The sequence below is a fragment of the Archocentrus centrarchus genome, chromosome 22 (genome assembly GCF_007364275.1).
Source record: "Archocentrus centrarchus isolate MPI-CPG fArcCen1 chromosome 22, fArcCen1, whole genome shotgun sequence".
In the NCBI taxonomy this organism is placed as follows: Eukaryota; Metazoa; Chordata; class Actinopteri; order Cichliformes; family Cichlidae; genus Archocentrus; species Archocentrus centrarchus.
In genome coordinates this window covers 19,233,273-19,255,529 of record NC_044367.1, presented here as the reverse complement: position 1 = coordinate 19,255,529, position 22,257 = coordinate 19,233,273, and the positions used below count along the sequence as shown (strand labels likewise).

Below are 22,257 nucleotides of genomic sequence, written 5' to 3'. Positions count from 1 at the left end.
CATCTGATGCAAGTAGGAAACCGTAACACTGGACTGAAATCATAAAAGTAAGCAATTGGTGTTTAAACAGTGAAATAAAAAAACATAATTCCCTTTATTTATGATATTATTATTATTTCTTTTGAACCACACTGTTAGGAGGGGGATGGCAATGTCACTGGGTTTGGTCGTTCATCATTTATACAGTATATCAACAATAAAAAGTGGTTCCCCACAGGATAATAATTTAGCATCCAACCTAAGGGCATCATCAGGTCAAAAACTAACCAGCAAATGTTAGCACAGAAATACAAACTAGATGTAAGCATTAGCTTATAAATCAACTCATGTTGGTACCCTCATTGTAGGATAGCAGGCTGAAATTTATTGTGGAGATAATCAGGTGGGGACATTGCTTGAAGTTGTCTTTTCTCATATGTAACATACATCAGGAGGTAGCACAGTAAAGTTTGCAGAAGGGGCTGGGGCTATAGAGATAAAGTGGGTCGCCAGCTAATTGGAAGGTCAAGTTTTTTCAATCCGCTGGAGTCGGCATGTCAGAGTGTTCTTGGGCAAGTTCCTGAAGCCCAAATTGCCAGAAATCCGTGGGTAAAAAGTGCTTAAAGGTGTAGAATAATACACTGTGTGAATGAGTGGATGAATGTGGCTTGTAGTCCAAAAAAAAAAAAAAATGCTCATAATGAAATATACTATGAGTACCAGTCCTTTTTTTTATATAGTTTATCAAAGCAGGCATTCAACTGTTCACTCTGAATTTCCTGGATAATTACTGGCCATCACACTGAATCTTTGTGTCTGATCGGACATTTGCATTCTCACTTGCACCTCTGCAGCTATAGCCTCATGAAGCCCTACCATGGCTACAGACTCTTAATCACTAAAAATCAAGAATGTGAGATGCAATATAACCGTGCACATTTTCAGGCAGTACAATAAAAAGGCAGCTTTCAGAATTCAGCGGGAAACACTTGGAATCGGTGCTGCGAAAGCAAGAACACCACAGAAAACCCTTTCAAACATGTGGTATTGCTTGACATTCTCACATGCTTCAACTCACCTCTGCTGTACTTTTATTCAGAATAAAATCCCACCTTCAAATATTTTATATAAGCAATGGTGGAAAACTGGAGTCATGCTTTTTTTTTTTGTAGAACAAAATGCTCTGTGATTTGATCTGATATACCTTTCTGCTGGTGATCATTCAGCTAATGAGTCCCAGGAAAGTGGCTTTTGACAGTAAATGTGAGGTGATAATGTAAAAATTAGGTTTTAAAATGAGAGAAAAGAAATGGGTTGGGAGACATTACTGCTGTCATCAGACTAAGGGCACCCCCTTTCCTGGTTTGTGAGTATGATAGGGTATTAGGACCTGTGAGTTATATGAAAAACAGACTTGAACAGTGAAGAGTGAAATATGTTTTTGCTCTTGGTCAGTAAAAAAATCATGTGAAGCAGGTTACTGTACAATGGACAGTCAAATATGTGCAACAAATCTTGAGATCCATGGGAATTCTGTGAGGCTCAATGCTATAGTTTCAAAACCAGATGTTAATGATTTACAGGCACTCCTTGGGAAAAACATATTCTGTGATGTTACTAAGCAGCGAGCTACTTCTTTTATTGAAGCATACACATTTATTCATAGATTTATGATCAATAGCTCCCAAGCTTAACTACTTGATTTTTTTCCTTGTTGTTCCCTATTTTTACTCCATTTCTATTCCACATGCAAGGTTTTTGTTTTGTTTTGTTTTGTTTTGTTTTTTTAAATCTTGGCTTATTTCCACCCACAAACCTTCAGGTTTACTTTAAATGATCTGGAGATGAGTTGGAGACACCAGCAGTTTTGACAAAAAGACACATACATAAGGTACATAAGGCCCTGGGAATCAGATTAGTCTTCTGCTCCAGGCTCAGCATGCTCACAAAGTAGGTACAGTAGCTGCTCCACAGCAGACTTCAACACAAATCACAGCAGTCACTTCAAGGCACTTTATACTTGTAAGGTGAGGACACAAGAGTATTAGAGAGAGCACTTCAACAATCAGATAATCCCCTATGAGCCAGCACCAGGTGACGGTGGGAAGGAAAAAGTCTTGTTTAGCAGCAGGAAACCTCTGGCTCGGTGAGGGGCAGCCTTGACCAGATTTGGAGCGGGGGAGCATAGGGAGACAGGGCAACATACAGGAAGAGATGGTTTAGCATAAGGGATGGTCATCTAATCCAGCCCTGACTGTAAGCTTCATCAAAAAGGAAAGTTTTGAGTCTAATCTTTAAAGCAGTGAGGATGACTGCCTCCCGAATCCAAACTGGGAGCTGGTTCCATAGTACATGGACCAGATAACTGAAGGATCTGCCACCGCGTCTAGAAACTCTAGGAACCACAAGTGAGCCTGCAGTCTTAAGATATGATGGGGCTTGATTGTTAAATATTTTGTATGTGAGGAGGCAGATTTTAAATGTAATTTAAATTTATGATCTCTCTTTTTGTCCCTGTCAGTACTTTCACTGCAACTTTTTGGATTAACTGGAGGCATTTCAGAACAACTGGATAATAATGAATTACAACAGTCCAGTCCATCACGCTGAGACAGGATGAGTCCTGGAAACTGGCCAAGCAGAAGAAAGTGGAGAATGTTTGCAGCCTTAAAGAGACAAGAACTAAAATGAATCATTTCAGATATAGAATGAAAAACAACCTCATAAGGCTTTGTGAAAAGTCTTATTTTCAACTAGAATTACATTTTTAAAGTTAAGTAATGTTTATGAATAAAGGGGTCGAATGAGGGAACTAACTAACTTATTCTCTTAGGACTAAACCTAATCAAGTATTTTTGTATCTACAGTCTTTTAATGCCTAAACTTCTCCAACATCTGGGACTTATTTAGTCCCTGATGAGATGGTTGGTCTATTTGTGCCTCCTTCTCTGCCTCTTAAAGAGGAAACCCAACAAACAAAATTTGGCTGGTACAACTCAGTGATGTCCTGTACAGGCCTCTACTGTCTGTAAAACATTTCAAATTGCATAACTCTACCATTAAAACACAAGACGAGTGCAGCAATGTTACACAAAAACATTGTGAATGTTATATTTACATTCTAAAAAGTTACACAAAATCCTGTGCATCTCATATTGTTCTATAATTGTTCTATAATATAAATAATTTTGCAGAAGTGTGTGCATGAGATCTGTTTATTTTGCAACTATAGAGCTATTTTGTCACAGTGTCACCCGTTGGTGATGTTGCAACCTAACAAATTATGACCAAATGCAACACTGGCATTAAGTAATGTGTTTCTAGGGCATGCTCCTCTAAGTCCTTTTACTGTGTAGAGCTAGTCAGGTAAGTTGCTATCATTATTAGTAGTGGTTGTAATATTTTTGTTCAAATTTCCAGTTAATGCAAAGTCAAACTGAGTGTTAATTGAACTGTAAGCAGCCAAAACATTAAATGAAATGTTTTGGCTGCTTACAGTCAGCCTGTTTCAGTGCTCCCTCAGACAAACAAGGCAGATGTACAGTACTGTACATGCAACTTTCAAATTGTGTAACAGTCAATTCTCTTTCTTGTCTTTAAAAGGAAATGATCACACAGTAGGCTCAGAAACTTGCAGCCGCTTCACTTCCTGTTATTAAGGAACTCACAGTTGCCATGGCAGTGAACACAACCATCCTAACAAACAATTACTGTTGCTAAGGAAATTGCAGCTTAGCGCAGTGTTTATTTGTTTGACCTTTCTTTTCCTACTAAATTGTTGAACTGGGGCCCAGTCCCAGCCTTAATGACAGCAGCGTACTGTAGCACAGTGAGTTTAAATGTTTTGAATCCATTCAGTCTGACTAGACTTCAGTAGAAGAAACTTTCTTCTTCTTTTTCAAAAATCGCCCCGCATATTTTTATCTTGATGAGGTCCATTCTGTCTATTTTCCGCTCTTGACAGTTCCCACGAAGAAGCAAATACTTAAACTGTAGCATACCTCAAAAACATTGTTTGCACACACTCCGCGTGTGTGTGTGTGTGTGTGTGTGTGTGTGTGTGTGTGTGTGTGTGTGTGTGTGTGTGTGTGTGTTTGTTTTGACTGAGGGGCCACCACTGAAAGATGCCCAAGATAAACATTATTTGAACTTATCTGCCATCAGTGACTTCTTGCATAGCGTGCTGAATTTTTAAGTTGCACTTTGCAACCATGGGAAGAAAATGACTGAAAAACCAGGAATGCTGGGTCCAGGCTCAAATATATTTGCAATTTTAACATAATTTGGCACAACAAGGCAAACAAAAGGGCATGCAACACAAATTGAATTGATTTACAAGTAAAATAAAAAAACATGCAAATTTTATTAAGTGTAACACCCCTCTGCAACCCCCTACTCACCTTGCATTGGCAGTGTGTTCCCAAAGTTTGACTGCTATCTTTCAACCCCTGATGAGGTGCGGATGAAGGCATGCCTGGGGCTGGCTTTGGCGGGCACTACTTCTGAGCTTTGAATGATTTTAAATTCACAACAAAGATTTCCTCGGAGTGACTGAGGGTGAGTGAGGGTTCTAAATAAGCTTGTACAGAGGCTTTATCTTAGATTAATCTGCACAACTTATTGAGATCAAATCAGAAATGAGTGTTTGGCATGACACCAGGATTCATCAGAGCATTAGTGGGTGTGCATGCTCAAACCTGAACAGTGCAGCTTAACATGATAAAAGACCAAAAAAACTACCTCCAAGATAATGTGATGCAAGACAAAAGACAACACAAATATGTCAGTGAGCTGAGTGATGATGACCTTTAGGGCATTTGAGGGAAACTTTATGAAGGAGTACAGTGTCATGTGGTATGACATCATTAGTGCTACATGCAGTTTGTAATGCACATATCAAAAGGGAGTTTCAGTGGGAAAAGATCCCCTTATTACAAGTAATTATGTCAAATTTGTACTTCGTTTTGGCATGCAGTCATCTTCCTGGCATGAATCACAATGGAAAGAGTTTTCTCCTTTTGGTCAGACAGAACTGGCTGGCAATACAGTTCACATACAGTAAACAGTCAACCATGTTATGCTTCTGATAAAACCAGAGAGCATGCATCTCTCCGGAAACCTCGACTAACTGCAGACAGTCCAGCGTTTAGTAACATTTGGTGAATGAAAGTGAGTCTAAATGATCACATGGGGGGGCCCATAAAACCAAAGACAATAAAAATGCTCCATAAGCTGAGTGAAAAACTAGTTATAGTATCTTTAAACAGTATGCAAATCAGTGTATTTGTTTAACGTCTTGCATACAGAATACATGTACAGTAAATCAGAAAGCACTCCCTTCCAATGGCTCACCCACTCTGAAGGCATCTGCTTTGCTGAGCAGACATAGCGATCTCTTCCAACTGGCTTTTGTGCTTCCTCCTCTCTCCTGCTCCATCTCCTCGATCCCCTGGGCGTCCATCTGACAGATCTGTAGGAGTGATGGCCAACACCCTGCCACGATTTTTTTCTTTTCCACTCCGCATTTCCCTAAAAACAAATTATGTTTGCTTGTGTTGCTCCTTGTGCGGAAGCTGATCCATCACTGTGTATAATTACAGTGCTGCTCACATAAATTCAACAAAACCCAGGAAAAAAAAAATCAAACAAGCAGGGCAGAGGTTATTTTGAGATCCATGACATTAAATTTATTGGGCTCATTTTGCTGCTCTGCAAGTAATTTTGGACTTTTTCCATGGGCCTTAATCTTCCAGCAAATTAAGAGACCTCTATAATTTTCCCTCTTAATTTTCTGATTAATGCACATGGTATTGAAATGTCAGATTTTTGCTGCATCAAATACAATGATGTCATCCACCCAAAAATAAAACAGTCTTTACCTGACAATAGCTCCCAGTAGCTGTGCCATGCATGGGGAGCTGGAGCCAAAGCCTCACGTGGATTGCATGAATTCACCGGTTTAAAGTTCATGGACAGTATCGGTGTGTTTGAATGACGTGACTAGAACATAAAACAGCATTGTGACTGAATTTGAGGAAAAGATGACGCAGAAATACTGAATAGCCATTTCTGTCATAAAACATAAACCTGTCAAAGTGATTTCTTTATGAGGTTTTACCACAAAAGTCTGTTTTCCAGGGTTGTACTCTTAAAACTGAAGTTCAAGGAAAATCGAATGAAGAAAAATGCCAAAGGCTCAGCATGCAAGCACTTTTAGATAAGTATATTTAGCTCAAGCGCTGAGAAATCAGTAAGTACTATTACAGATACAATCAGTGCAAGTGATTTATACTTTTATGTACTAGAGATCTGCTTTGACTTTTTAATTGTTTAAGTATAGTTTCTAAAATAGTTTTAATGACTCTTTCACTCCACTCCACCTTTTAGTAAAGACTGAATCCTTTATAATTTTTTTCTTTAAGGGGTTGGGGGCCAAGCATCATCGTATTGACACAGGAGGGTGTTAAATATACCAACTAACTAAAATGTTGAAATTTCACTCATCAGAAATGGATCACAGACCTCTTGCACTTGGCTGTAAGTGCAATAAAGCACACTGTTAGCTTTATCATTTATCAGACAATTGAATTAAAAGGCACTAGCAGCATAAACAATGTCAAGAGGTTCAGTTCAGTGACTCGAGGGAGTGAAGCGTAGCAGGCAGTTAGTGGCCTAGTTGGGAGGTTATGGGCGCTGACTCATTTTTGGAGCCACCCTCAAGTGGCCATTATAGGATCTGCAGCTTTTAACATTTGCGCATAGGCTCAGTTTTTCACCTCCAAAGGTTGCAGCTTCATCAAGACTTTTGAATTTGGTGAATACATCGAGTTGATTGAGTCAATTCTTTGAAGATATAACCTCAAAGCAGCTAAAACCAGTTTGCCCAAACAATTCTGCCACCATAAGCAGCTCTAATTCTAAATAACCATAAACTGAAGCTCACATCTACCTATACAGCTCAATCCTGCTCATGTACATGTGTACACTGATGTCTTTGTGTGGTTTCTGAGTTTTTACTGTGTTTGATTAGTGATGTAGAACATGATACCCCCACGTTAATCTTGTCTAATTTAAGGGAGTTGGGCTAATCTCTTTTTGGTCTAATTACAGGGCAGCAATCCATCAACCTCAATGGCTGGACGAAACCCCAGCAGATGCTGGAGCAAATCTCAGGCTAGTGAGGCGTAACACCCTACCAGGGTGGCTGTGTGATTAGCTCAGCGATTACCGTATTTTTCGGACTATACGTCGCTCCGGAGTATAGGTCGCACCAGCCAAAAAATGCATAATAAAGAAGAAAAAAACATATATAGGTCGCACTGGACTATAAGTCGCACTTTTTTTGGGGGGGGGGGGGGGGGGGGGGGGATATAATCCGAGACCCAGAGCAGAAATTCCATCTTGAACGGCAATTTAAAATAATAATGGATTAAAGAACAGGACGAACACGGTTACACCTACGTTATGCTAACGTAGCACATTCAGCTACATGACGCACAACGAACACGTGTTCAGTATGTTAACGTAACATTAAGTTATTCAGATAACCATAGCATAAAGAACATACTAACAAGTTAACCAAACCATCAATCCATTGAATTCTTCATCCTCGGTGTCACTTCTAAACAATTCCGTACACTCCGTAGACGAAGCGCCGCTTCCTCTTCTGTGTCGCGTTAGTCAGACTCGTCGTCAGCTGCAGTTCCAATTATTCCAGCCTTTCTGAATCCCAACAGGATGGTTTGTCACTGAAGCCCATGTTTTCTTGATCCATCCAATGACTTCCAGGAAAGTTGGGTGGTGCATTCTCCCAGTTGCCGTTAAGCTGTGCTCTCCATCCATCATCCACTGCGCCCACAGGTTACGCAAGACTGCCTTAAAGCTGCAGTTCACGTAGATGTCAAGTGGCTGGAGTATTTTGGTTCATGTGTTATAAATTTCACATATACGTCGCTCCGGAGTATAGGTCGCACCCCCAGCCAAACTATGAAAAAAAGTGCGACTTATACTCCGGAAAATACGGTAATCAGCGAAGATTAGGCCTCAGCCTTATATCCCTAATTTAATGGAAAATTTCCCATGAAGAAAATTACACGGTGATCCTGTGACACCAAGCATTTAGCCAAGCCTGCAGGTTAAACCTTCACTGTGAACCACAGCTAATAAGATTTCAGCAATATTACCCTGGATCTTCATTATTTTAGTCAGTAATGTTAAATTTTTCCCCAGAGTGCAGAAATTTGCAGTGCCAAAGACCTGATTAGACGCACTGCTAGCATCGATGGAAGCGTGTTGGGTTGGACTTCTCTTGCCTCTCCGTGTTTTGGTACACTTCCCAATGCCGTTCACAGTAACCAACACCAACAAGCCATCGCTTTAACCAACAAGCCTGCAGATGATAAATATGTAATGCATCTGTGTTTAATGCCTGACGCCTCATATTAGGGTTGGAGGAAATTGTGTTTATGGCAATTTAAATTTTTTTCTGTGAAAATGTCACCTTGAGTTGCTCCGCTAGCTTCATGAATGCATCAACAAAGCTAAAGATAATAGATCACAACTGATTTTGTTTTGTTTTGTTTTGTTTTGCTTGGTTGCCCTGGTGATCTCATTTCCATAGGCTCCTCAGAGGGTTTAAGAAGTCCTTCAACTGTGTCAGAAAACAGGCATGTCTATATGTGCAGCGTCCCCCACACATACACATATGGATTATTATGCAACAATGACTTTTCTGATCAGGTCAAAAGGCATCCTCAGCTGGGTGTGATCTGCATGTCAGACAATGATTATACTCAAAGACCAAGCATGAGAGCCAGCTGACATCATCATCTTCATGAGTGGTGCAATCTCAAGTCAACAGTGACTTCTTAAAAAAACAAAACAACAACAGAGCAGGTGCTGTCCAGATACCTGCCTGCTGGATGTAGACAGATCCACACGCCTTTTTAATTATTTATATTACCTGTTTGTTAAGCATCACTTTAACCTCAAGCCAGCTACTTTTTGTAATTCTTGAAAACTGTAATTTTAAATTAATTTAGAGCAGTAAATATCTTTCTTATAACTCATGATTTGGAGATTTTACTGCCTCTGGGTCTCACCATTGTCAAAAAGAAAATTGAGTTTTTTTTGAGGTACCATCTTGGTCAGTATCAGGGTAGCTGTCTGGCATCTGGAGCTGAGTTGAAGTTTAGTGATGGAGCAAGGCGACATTGAAGTAAATCAGCTACAGAATCGTTGTTTTTTGGAGTGGCCTAGCCAGCGCCCAAAGCTAAGCCTGAAAGGGAATAACCTCAAAAGAACCAGACATTAGAGCTGCAGATCTGATCTGTAGCTACTAAAAATAGTTTTGTTTTTCTTTTTCACTGTGACCAAGCATTCAGTGCTTAATCACTCTGTACACTAAAGACATGTAATTGGTTTTTGTGTTGTTAGCTTAAGCACATTGTGTTTGCCTGTACCTGTGACTTCGATAACGGTCAGATCACATTTATTTGTGCAGGGTAATTCCAGTGAATATGTACATACACATTACAATGTCCATATGTAAAGAAAATCTGCACTGCATGAATGCACAAAGCTCCTTGTGCACAGGTGTGCTCACCTGGACTTGAATTATTCATCATGTGGATTATCTTGCCAGCCAGCAGTGAATAGCCTGGTGGAGCCACATATCAAATAGATTGATGATGATGACAGCGAGGAGGCCCATTTCACCCTCAATATAAAGAAGGCAGCTCAGCTTTGGGAGGTTTTTCAAGATATTTGTATTTTGTTTATATTTAGGATTTAATTATAAATTTTATTTCTTATAATGATTGTTTACAAAGTTTTAAAATGAGGAAGATGAGAGATTAAGATGCCATGAGGATTTAAACTGAAATAGAAGACTTTCTAGACAGAAAATTAATAATTCAGTGTGTATTTAATTAGTTCAGGTCGCTGAAATGGCACACTGTAATTACCTGATTACTGATTAGTTTAAGGAGTTGGTATACAGACTTTGTACTTTAGCCGCAGCAGTTAAACATGATGTTAATTACTTAATTGTACAACATTAAAACAAGTTAACCTTGGAGATCTTTGGATACAAAACATAAACAAAAGCTGAAAATATAAAGCAACTTTTTTATGGATCTCTTAACCTGATCTGGAATAGAAGAAATCCCGAATAGACTACTTACAATGAGGGGGAAAGCAAAACCTTGTCATAAAACAAATGCAAACGAAATAGACTTTATGTGCAGTAAGCTCATTCTTTAATTTCAGTTCCTCATGTGATGCATTCTGCACGTACTCGTCTCTGCAACACAACGTGCTTGAGGCCTCTCCCACTGCAGGGGGAAAAAAACAGTTGAACTATTTCCTCTGCACTATAAATGCCGCGCGGAGCGCGCACATCTGCACTTCAGAGCAGGCGTGGTCAGTCACGACTAACAGGTGGGCCAGTCACAGCTGCAGGAAACTTTATCAAGACTTGACTCGCTCCTCCAGATTAACACTCACAGCTGCAACCAAAATGCCGAAGTGCCCAAAGTGCGAGAAGGAAGTTTACTTCGGTAAGATCTGACCTCTATTTTAATTTTTTTTTTTTCTGTTGCACTAATATTGTAATCAGTATCAGTGAATTTTCTAGCGGCGAAAAACTGGCGGCTTTTTTTTGTACAAATGAGGAAACAGGAAACTGCGAGACTGACTAACAGAGGCGCATGACTTTTATTTGCATTTTAAAAGAGCAAAATATTAAAACCTGAATATATTGCTTTCCTGGTATATATTAACAACCTGCTAATAAGTTTAGAAAATAAAAAATGGTGCGTGTCTGCATTTTTTTTTTTTTTGAAGAGTTTAGTGTTGAAAAAGCCGTAAAAACTGAGTTTTTAATACTGCAAAATATGCAACGAGTAGCATGAATTATTGGATTACTGCTATCATTTATAATGGATAAATTGATGTATAGTGAATACACTTAAGTTTTGACAGTCATGAATAATAAATAGAATGTGTATTTACACAGATAAATAGCAGTCTTAAAAAGGTCACTGCACTCTGTAAGCGTTCGTGCTGTCAGTTTTCTTTGGAGTCTAAGATCTTTGGTCCTGGTGGAAGTGGCTTGTCCTCCTTAATGAGGGATGGGTTCCATGAATAATGACTAGAAAAAGGAAACAGGTTTCTCCTCTGCTGAAATACACCTCCGTCTGTCTTGTAAGAATTCCATCAAAGCAGGGACCAGTTACAGCATCCGGAGAAGAAAGGGAGGGCCCGCTCACTTTTATTTGCATCTTAATCCATTTACCACATTGTCTCCTGCTCAGTAGCGCAACAGATAAATCTTCTCTCGGGGAAGATGCACAGAAGCTGAGGCCAATGCAAAATACAAAGACGAGTCTTTGGGCTGTCAGTCAGATGGATGGACCGTGTGACTTTCCATTCTCCCTGCTCGTGGATAAACTCTCCCCTCCTGGCCAATACAAGCAGACCAATTTGTTTCGGCCAGAACAAGCCAGCCAGTCTTTTTTGTCTTTCTTTTTTTGTGTGTGTGTGTGTGTGTGTGTGTAGGTAAAGAAGAAGTTCATTTCTAGCAGAGGGAAAAGAAACTTTTGCGTGGATTCACGGTGTCTTGAACTGTCTCCATAACTGTCTCACCCCTTTCCACTTCAGTCTGCGATTGTCTTTATTGCACTTCACAGCTTCACTCCCCTCCCATGTTTCTCCATCTCTTTTGCTGCTCTTCTGTCTCACCGTTACTAAGCTCTCAGATGGAAACAATCAGGCTACCGCTGCCTGCCTGAGTGATGGCGGTCCAAGTCCAAAAAAAAAAGTGAATACTTTGCTCTTGATGGAAACTTTTCAGGCAATCATGCTTTGTGCTGCACGACTGCTGTTAGGAGCAAGGAGGGCTATGTTCTGATTTAGATGTATAGAGATTGTGTATTAAGGCTATACATGTCATTGATATCTTATAATCTCAAGTTCGTTAGCTTTAAAGAAATACCTGTCCAGTAACAGCTGAAGCAGAAAATGGAGAATACCTATCTGCACCTTTACGGCTTAACATTGAGTCTTGTGTGTTAAATTTACCCATCTAGACTTTATGCAGAGCTTAAATGCAGAGTTTTATCTGTTTTCTCATCTGACTCCCCTTGAGAAACCAAATAATTCTACTTTTATAAACATGTGCAAAAAAAAAAAAAAAACAGCTGTAGTGTGTCCCATTCTCATAATCCTAAGGCTTTAAAATGCAGTGTTTATTTCTTTTTTATCATAACAGCCTTTCCTTGAATATCTTTTGGATTTATTTGAAAGTAAAAGTTAAAGAGTCCCCCCTCCAACCATATGTTTTTCCTATTCAGATTTGCATGTTTGTAAATGCTGAGCTTGCTCCGAAGTGCTCCACAGTTAATGCTGGAACCAGACGTCATTATTAATCTTTAAAGTCTGGCTCGCCTAATTCCTTGACGTATGACGAGGTAAAATAAATGCTGCAGCTGTCGTGCAAAACAAAAAGCTTACCAGATTTATGCATGATCAAATGAACATGAATGAGCATCATTATAGGCAATGAGGATAGACTCTCCGTCACTGCCAGGCCACTATTTACTCAGCGCAGTGGTTTTTCATTTGAAGTTAAGTACGGTCATTGTTAAGGGTCAGACTGCTGTTCAAAGCTCCACCACATTCAGCTGAAAATTTTTTCAATGAGTTGGCCTGAGAATCAGAGGCTGACCCCACCCTGTATCCACCATCTGTTGCATAATCTCATGGCACATCAGGCTATTCTTAGTGAGGAAATATGTCATTTCCTGACATTTGGACTGTTTCATTTTTTTGTGCGTCCATTGTCCTTTCTCACTTTTTTAGTTTTTAGAAAGTCTGCAGAGGTTAATCATGTGCAATCATGTATTCAGTTACCCCATATGGCTCATGATAATGCTTGGCTGTGAAAGTCGCCCCTGCTGAACGCAGTTTGGCCACATGTTAGCATGTGACAAGTCTCCTCCATTACTGAAACGTAAGAGTCTGCTGAGGCCTGTTCCCTCCCACTTTTACAGTCCTCTTGATGGATGTTTGCACAGATCAGTCCAGACAAACTGATAAAAACTGGCTGTAACAGAGTTTATGAGGGTGACGGAGAACGCATTCCTCAGGGACACTCAGTCCTGTTCCCTTCAAACCACACCCAGCAGTGCGCTCAAGCGTATCTGCAAAATGTAGATCTTGCTGCTTTAAAACAGATATTGGATTAAAATTTACAACGCAAAGACCTCATATGTCACTCAGATACAAACCAGCCCAGTGTGTGACCGTGCAACACTTCCATGTCCCCTCCAGACGGCACTGTATGTGTGTGTGTGTGTGTTTGTGGGAAGAGTTAGAGTCCGCTGTGATTAATTTTGACTATTTCTGTGTTTTGCAGCCGAGAAGGTGACATCACTGGGAAAGGACTGGCACAGGCCCTGCCTTAAATGCGAGAAGTGCAACAAAACACTTTCACCTGGCTCACACGCAGAGGTAAGATATTCAAATCGCATGAAAATATCCTGCAATTTAACTAATGTGTGCAGGGTTTTTATAAAAAATGTTTCCAATATGCATAATGTTGAAATTCCTTCACTAAAACCACCCTCTAAATACAGGGGGAAGTAAACACATTGATAATGTTTCCAGATGTTTTGAAATAACTTTGCCTCTTACAGCATGAAGGCAAGCCATACTGTAACAAACCCTGCTACGCTGCTATGTTTGGACCTAAAGGTAAGCGCACTCAACTCGAATAATCCAGAGTACACATGACTGAACTCACTCTGACCCCCACAATCACAGCAGTTCTAAAGACTGTAAAGGACAGCCTCAGTGTCCTTTGGCGTTGAGACTTTGTCTCAGCCAAGCGCTACACCCTGAATGAGGATAATGTTTTGCATCTGGCTTTGTCGAGGCCGGAAATGGTCCTATCAGCCTATCAGAGCACATGATCACACACGCAGTAAAACACTGAAATGTCTCTTTAAACTCTCAAATCAAATGAAAGGGCTAGCTCTGTCCCAGATTCCTGTGATGTTTAACCGTTTCACTTCCACAGAATTTTTTTTTTTTTTTTTTAATTTCTGTCTTTCTTCCTTCCAGGATTTGGACGCGGCGGAACTGAAAGCCACACATATAAATAAACAGGTATTCACATGCGTCGTCCGTTCATTCATTTGCTTACATTTGTTCATCTCATATAGTTTCCATGCCATTTTCATAGACAAAGATAGTAAGCAAATCCTGTCTTGTACTTTGCTCCTTCTGACGTATGTTTTTCTTGGCTTCACTAGCAGGTTCAGGGGCCCTGCAGTGAAAATATTGCCTGGAAACTAGATGGAAGAAGCCAGCATGCTCAGGAGTCACAATAAAAAACAGCAAACAAACCGTGCTTTCTTTCAGAGAAATTTTGTGTGCCTGTGCTTTTGTTTTATGAATTTGGACTCTGTTGTCTGATTTTCTATTCCCATTATATATTATGATGTAATTGTCCCCTGGTCTCATCTTTTTATTAAGGTGGGCCGTCTGATTAAACACCTTGTAAAATTTGTGTCACTTCTTCATTTATTTACTGACTTCCTGCAGAATTTAAATGTTCCTATATATGAAGATCTACCTATTTGTTGTCCTGAAGCATAAGGAGAATAGATTAGAACAAAAGTCATGAAACTGGATTAGAAGATGTCCATCGACAGACAGAGCTGTGTATTTTTATTTACACTTTAAATGTTCTCATCTCTGTGACTCGTTCCAAATGATTTCTTTTTAAAAATGTGGAGCAGTTTGGAGCGTCGGGAAACACAAGGTGAGCGGGGACTTGATGACACGAAAGGTCTATTTCTGGATCTACAAATGTTGCTAATCCACAGGATGGCACACTAAAGTGATTTATGGTCAACATTGTCCTAACCTAGGACATAAACCTTAACCACAACTAAAAATAAATGCCCACTTCAGTGCAGAGACACCAATTATCAGGTCATCAACCTGCTACGTAAATGAGCTCCCCTGCTGTTTTTGTAAGTTTCATGATAATTGAAGAGCTATGACTTCATCCCAGTCATTTGTTTTAAAAAGAAAACCTGAATCCTGAGCAGGCTGATGGTTGGGGGTAGCAGCCGTGTTCAGCCTGAGCCTTTGCAGATCCACCGCACACTTCCGCTTGGTTTCCAGAGTCTGGCTCTGCACAGCTGCCCTCGCTGCCTGTGAATCACGGAGCAGCCACCATCTCCTCCATGCCTCTGCCATCGCAGCAGGACGGTTGCTATGGCAACAGACACAAACATGCCCCAACAGATGAGCAGTGTGTCCGTCTGGCTATCACCCTTTTCACTACAACAAAGAGGCTCGCTGTCATAGGAAAAATCTCGAGCAAGGCCTCAGACACTCAGGCACCTGATGAAAACATGCAGAGGATGTTTGGCAGTCAAGCTTTTCAGCTTCTCCTCCAAACTGGCCATGACATGCATTGTGAAAAAAGCCCATCCATACAAGCTGAGCGTTTTGTCTGAGCACTCATTGTTTGCTGGTTAAACTGCATGAAAATGTCAGCCAGACATTATCAGTTTCATCCACAACAAAACACAGAAAACATTAAATGTCTAAAGTGAGAAAATGTACAATTTTAAGAAAAATAAGGTCATTTTGAATTTGATGGCAGTAACATGTTGGGAAGGGGCCATGTTTACCACTTTGTGGCTCACCCTCTTCTTTTAAAAACCGTCCTTAAATGTCTGGGAACTGTTACCTTTCAGTGCTGATGGTGCCTTTCCAGATACATAAGCTGCCAATTCCACAGGCACTAATGCACCCCCATACCATCAGAGATTCAGGCTTTGGAACTGGATGGTCCCTCACCTCTTTCTTCACATTCGGAGAATGCAGTGCCCATGTTTTCCAAAAATAATTTCAAATTTAAATTTGACCACAGAACAGTTTTCCACTTTGCCTTAGTCCATTTTAAATGAGCTTTGGTCCAGAGAAGATGGCAATGTTTCCAAATCATGTTGACATGTGGCTTCTTCTTTGCTTGCTAGAGCTTTAAGCTGCATTTGTGGATGGCCCAGGAAGTGTTTCTGAGCCCATGCAGTGATTTCCATGACAGAAGCATGCCTGTTTTTAATGCAGTGCTGCCTGAGGGCCCGAATTGTTCCACAATTTCTAAATGCAGGTTTTTGCAGATTGATGAACTTCTGCCCATCTTTATTTTTGAGAAACTCTGTCTCATTAAGATGCTCTTTTAATACCCAGTCATGTTACTGACCTGTTGCTACTTAACTTAATTAGTTGCAAAATGTTCCTCCATTTCTTTCTTTTTAGTACCACTTACTTTTCCAGCCTTTTGATGCTGTGTCTGTGTGGGTTCTCACTGGGTACTCTGGCTTCCTCCCACTGTCCAAATACATGGAGTTAGTGGAGTGAGCTTAATTGGTGATTCTAAATTGCCCATAGGTGTGAACAGGGGCGGGCTGGGGTTGAAATTCAGCCCGGGAGCTTGGTTTGGAGAGGCCTTTTATCCAATCGTATAACGGACAAACCATCATTTTAAAGCAAGAGAACTTTATTTGCATTATAAAAACAGTTTTTTTTTCCACAGCATTAAAACAACTGTTTGTGTGCAGCCTCATATATTTTAGCTGAACTTGGCAAATATGAATGTTTTGTAAGATAAATCCTTTTTGCACTCAGTGTTCCCTATATGAGAAGCCTTTGACTTGCTTGATTTTATGTATTTGTTCTATTACGAAAGCAGTCGTTCTTACTTTTGTATATTTTAATCAAAGTTTCACTTTTTATTTAACACAAAAATAAATGAACAACAAATCTACCAAAAAGATAATAATAATGATAATTTGTTATATATTTTTAAGCTGCAGTAGGATGCAGAGTGGAGCCACTGAGAGTGAAAGCTGAGCAGCAAAGCCTGTGGTGTGCTGGCTGGGCTGTTGTGTTTGTAGCCCCTCCTGATGAAAACGGCTCTCACAGTGAAGCTCCTGTCATTCACTTCAAAGATCCAGCTCTTAGAGCCAAAACGTTCGACCATTACTGCACCTGTGGCGCAAGCACTGCAGCTGTTATTTAAAAGAAAACAATTGCCATGGCAGCAACAATGTTTAGATCTATGTTTAATCTAATCTATGTCACAGTCCTCTGGAATGTCACCACAATTCAAACCTAAACAGTAATGTCATCACAAAGGCCTTGCTTTAATGTTTTGATTCTTTAATCCTTTGTTCTTAAATCCTTTAAATAGGCCTGAATCTTGATAATACATCCACAGAATCTCTCCTGTTTTGCACGGCGCAGTCTTGTAAAGCGTAACCAAAGAATTCAATTGCAGATTTAGTGTTATATCATCTGGACTTGCTTGATATAAGATAAAATATAGTATTCTGTATAAAATAAATATTCTGATTCTGATATAATAAAAGATAAAAGATGCCACACAAGATTTTTAGAAGAGCTGCACAGTTCATCAGATCACACCGGGGAAAATCTCAGTCACCAGATCCTACGCAAGGTTTGGAGTCTCAGACTGAAATTCAGCAAAACACAGCTACACAACCCACCTCTGCGACTGAGAGAAATGCCTCTGAGTTATCGGCGCAGAGAAAATCTGATTCATCTCAAGCCAAGTCACTGAGTTTCTTTCAGTTGTTCAGTTGTTGTTTTAGAGGCTCACTAGAATCTGATACATCTGAAGACGAGTTAGATGATGATTTTCCTGAGCCCAGAAGCTTGGAACAACTGGTAGAAACTAAGAGCATGGCAGACCAACCCACCTCTGCGACTGAGGGAAATGTCTCTGAGTTGTCAACGCTTGAATCTGATCCACCTCAAGCCGAGTTAGAAGATCATCATCCTGAGCCCAGAAGCTTGGAACAACTGCAAGAACCTCAGAACATGGCAGACCAACCCACCTCTGCGACTGAGGGAAATGTCTCTGAGTTGTCGGCGCTTGAATCTGATCAGTCTGAAGCTGAGTTAGATGATCATCATCCTGAGCCCAGAAGTGTGGAACAACTGGGAGAACCTCAGAACATGGCAGACCAACCCACCTCTGCATCTGAGATAAATGTCTCTGAGTTGTCAGCGCTTGAATCTGATCCACCTCAAGCTGAGTTAGATGACCATCACCCTGAGCCCAGAAGTTTGGAACAACTGGGAGAACCTCAGAACATGGCAGACCAACCCACCTCTGCGACTGAGGGAAATGTCTCTGAGCTGTCGGCGCTTGAATCTGATCCACCTCAAGCTGAGTTATATGATCAAAATCCTGAGCCCAGAAGCTTGGAACAACTGGGAGAACCTCAGAACATGGCAGACCAACCCACCTCTGCGACTGAGGGAAATATCTCTGAGTTGTTGGCGCTTGAATCTGATCTACCTCAAGCCGAGTTAGATGACCATCATCCTGAGCCCAGAAGTGTGGAACAACTGGGAGAACCTCAGAACATGGCAGACCAACCCACCTTTGCGACTGAGGGAAATGTCTCTGAGCTGTCAGCACTTGAATCTGATCCACCTCAAGCCGAGTTAGATGATCATCATTCTGAGCCCAGAAGCTTGGAACAACTGGGAGAACCTCAGAACACGGCAGACCAACCCACCTCTGCGACTGAGGGAAATGTCTCGGAGTTGTCAGCGCTTGAATCTGATCCACCTCAAGCTGAGTTAGATGACCATCATCCTGAGCCCAGAAGTTTGGAACAACTGGGAGAACCTCAGAACATGGCAGACCAACCCACCTTTGCGACTGAGGGAAATGTCTCTGAGCTGTCAGCGCTTGAATCTGATCCACCTCAAGCCGAGTTAGATGATCATCATCCTGAGCCCAGAAGCTTGGAACAACTGCAAGAACCTCAGAACATGGCAGACCAACCCACCTCTGCAACTGAGGGAAATGTCTCTGAGTTGTCGGCGCTTGAATCTGATCCACCTCAAGCCGAGTTAGATGACCATCATCCTGAGCCCAGAAGTTTGGAACAACTGGGAGAACCTCAGAACATGGCAGACCAACCCACCTCTGCGACTGAGGGAAATGTCTCTGAGTTGTCGGCGCTTGAATCTGAGCCACCCCAAGCCGAGTTAGATGATCATCATCCTGATCCCAGAGGCTTAGAACAACTGGGAGAAACTCAGAACATGGCAGACCAACCCACCTTTGCGACTGAGGGAAATGTCTCTGAGTTGTCAACGCTTGAATCTGATCCACCGCAAGCCGAGTTAGATGACCATCATCCTGAGCCCAGAAGCTTGGAACAACTGGGAGAAAGTAAGAACATGGCAGACCAACCCACCTTTGCGACTGAGGGAAATGTCTCTGAGTTGTCAACGCTTGAATCTGATCAATCTGAAGCTGAGTTAGATGATCATCATCCTGAGCCCAGAAGTGTGGAACAACTGGGAGAACCTCAGAACATGGCAGACCAACCCACCTCTGCATCTGAGGGAAATGTCTCTGAGTTGTCAGCGCTTGAATCTGATCCACCTCAAGCTGAGTTAGATGACCATCACCCTGAGCCCAGAAGTTTGGAACAACTGGGAGAACCTCAGAACATGGCAGACCAACCCACCTTTGCGACTGAGGGAAATGTCTCTGAGCTGTCAGCGCTTGAATCTGATCTACCTCAAGCTGAGTTATATGATCAAAATCCTGAGCCCAGAAGCTTGGAACAACTGGGAGAACCTCAGAACATGGCAGACCAACCCACCTCTGCGACTGAGGGAAATGTCTCGGAGTTGTCAGCGCTTGAATCTGATCCACCTCAAGCTGAGTTAGATGACCATCATCCTGAGCCCAGAAGTTTGGAACAACTGGGAGAACCTCAGAACATGGCAGACCAACCCACCTTTGCGACTGAGGGAAATGTCTCTGAGCTGTCAGCGCTTGAATCTGATCCACCTCAAGCCGAGTTAGATGATCATCATCCTGAGCCCAGAGGCTTGGAACAACTGGGAGAAACTCAGAACATGGCAGACCAACCCACCTTTGCGACTGAGGGAAATGTCTCTGAGTTGTGGGTGCTTGAATCTGATCCACCTCAAGCCGAGTTAGATGACCATCATCCTGAGCCCAGAAGCTTGGAACAACTGGGAGAAAGTAAGAACATGGCAGACCAACCCACCTTTGCGACTGAGGGAAATGTCTCTGAGTTGTCAACGCTTGAATCTGATCAATCTGAAGCTGAGTTAGATGATCATCATCCTGAGCCCAGAAGCTTGGAACAACTGGGAGAAACTAAGAACATGGCAGACCAACCCACCTTTGCGACTGAGGGAAATGTCTCTGAGTTGTCGGTGTTTGAATCTGAGCCACCGCAAGCCGAGTTAGATGATCATCATCCTAAGCCCAGAAGCTTAGAACAACTGGGAGAAACTCAGAACATGGCAGACCAACCCACCTCTGCGACTGAGGGAAATGTCTCTGAGTTGTCAACGCTTGAATCTGATCAATCTGAAGCTGAGTTAGATGATCATCATCCTGAGCCCAGAAGCTTGGAACAACTGGGAGAACCTCAGAACATGGCAGACCAACCCCCTTCTGCGTCTGAGGGAAATGTCTCTGAGTTGTCAGCGCTTGAATCTGATCCATCTGAAGCTGAGTTAGATGACCATCATCCTGAGCCCAGAAGCTTGGAACAACTGGGAGAAACTAAGAACATGGCAGACCAACCCACCTTTGCAACTGAGGGAAATGTCTCTGAGTTGTCGGTGTTTGAATCTGAGCCACCGCAAGCCGAGTTAGATGATCATCATCCTGATCCCAGAGGCTTGGAACAACTGGGAGAACCTCAGAACATGGCAGACCAACCCACCTATGCAACTGAGGGAAATATCTCTGAGTTGTCAATGCTTGAATCTGATCAGTCTCAAGCTGAGTTAGATGATCATCACCCTGAGCCCAGAAGCTTGGAACAACTGGGTGAAACTCAGGACATGGCAGACCAACCCACCTTTGCGACTGAGGGAAATGTCTCTGAGTTGTCGGCGCTTGAATCTGATCCACCTCAAGCTGAGTTAGATGACCATCATCCTGAGCCCAGAAGCTTGGAACAACTGGGAGAAACTAAGAACATGGCAGACCAACCCACCTTTGCGACTGAGGGAAATGTCTCTGAGTTGTGGGTGCTTGAATCTGATCCACCTCAAGCCGAGTTAGATGATCATCATCCTGAGCCCAGAAGCTTGGAACAACTGGGAGAAACTCAGAACATGGCAGACCAACCCACCTTTGCGACTGAGGGAAATGTCTCTGAGTTGTCGGTGTTTGAATCTGGGCCACCGCAAGCCGAGTTAGATGATCATCATCCTGATCCCAGAGGCTTGGAACAACTGGGAGAACCTCAGAACATGGCAGACCAACCCACCTCTGCAACTGAGGGAAATATCTCTGAGTTGTCAACGCTTGAATCTGATCAGTCTGAAGCTGAGTTAGATGATCATCACCCTGAGCCCAGAAGCTTGGAACAACTGGGAGAAACTCAGGACATGGCAGACCAACCCACCTTTGCGACTGAGGGAAATGTCTCTGAGTTGTCGGCGCTTGAATCTGATCCACCTCAAGCTGAGTTAGATGACCATCATCCTGAGCCCAGAAGCTTGGAACAACTGGGAGAAACTAAGAACATGGCAGACCAACCCACCTTTGCGACTGAGGGAAATGTCTCTGAGTTGTCAACGCTTGAATCTGATCAATCTGAAGCTGAGTTAGATGATCATCACCCTGAGCCCAGAAGCTTGGAACAACTGGGAGAAACTAAGAACATGGCAGACCAACCCACCTTTGCGACTGAGGGAAATGTCTCTGAGTTGTCGGTGTTTGAATCTGAGCCACCGCAAGCCGAGTTAGATGATCATCATCCTAAGCCCAGAAGCTTAGAACAACTGGGAGAAACTCAGAACATGGCAGACCAACCCACCTCTGCGACTGAGGGAAATGTCTCTGAGTTGTCAACGCTTGAATCTGATCAATCTGAAGCTGAGTTAGATGATCATCATCCTGAGCCCAGAAGCTTGGAACAACTGGGAGAACCTCAGAACATGGCAGACCAACCCCCTTCTGCGTCTGAGGGAAATGTCTCTGAGTTGTCAGCGCTTGAATCTGATCCATCTGAAGCTGAGTTAGATGACCATCATCCTGAGCCCAGAAGCTTGGAACAACTGGGAGAAACTAAGAACATGGCAGACCAACCCACCTTTGCGACTGAGGGAAATGTCTCTGAGTTGTCGGTGTTTGAATCTGAGCCACCGCAA

The 22,257-nt window shown here is 42.0% G+C and overlaps 1 protein-coding gene across 2 annotated transcripts; it reads left to right on the top strand.

Moving 5' to 3' along the window:
* Positions 1 to 10,371: 10,371 nt before the first annotated feature.
* Positions 10,372 to 14,551, top strand: crip1 (cysteine-rich protein 1). Of its 2 annotated transcripts, none has more exons than XM_030718680.1 (5): positions 10,372 to 10,538; positions 13,397 to 13,491; positions 13,677 to 13,734; positions 14,104 to 14,148; positions 14,298 to 14,551. In XM_030718680.1, exons 1-4 carry the CDS (start codon positions 10,499 to 10,501, stop codon positions 14,142 to 14,144), a joined length of 234 nt encoding a protein of 77 aa, XP_030574540.1. In that variant the 5' UTR covers positions 10,372 to 10,498; the 3' UTR covers positions 14,145 to 14,148; positions 14,298 to 14,551. The 2 variants fall into 2 exon arrangements, with proteins under 2 accessions (XP_030574540.1, XP_030574539.1); XM_030718679.1 differs by having other exon boundaries at positions 10,373 to 10,538; positions 14,295 to 14,551.
* The last annotated feature ends 7,706 nt before the right edge of the window (positions 14,552 to 22,257 follow it).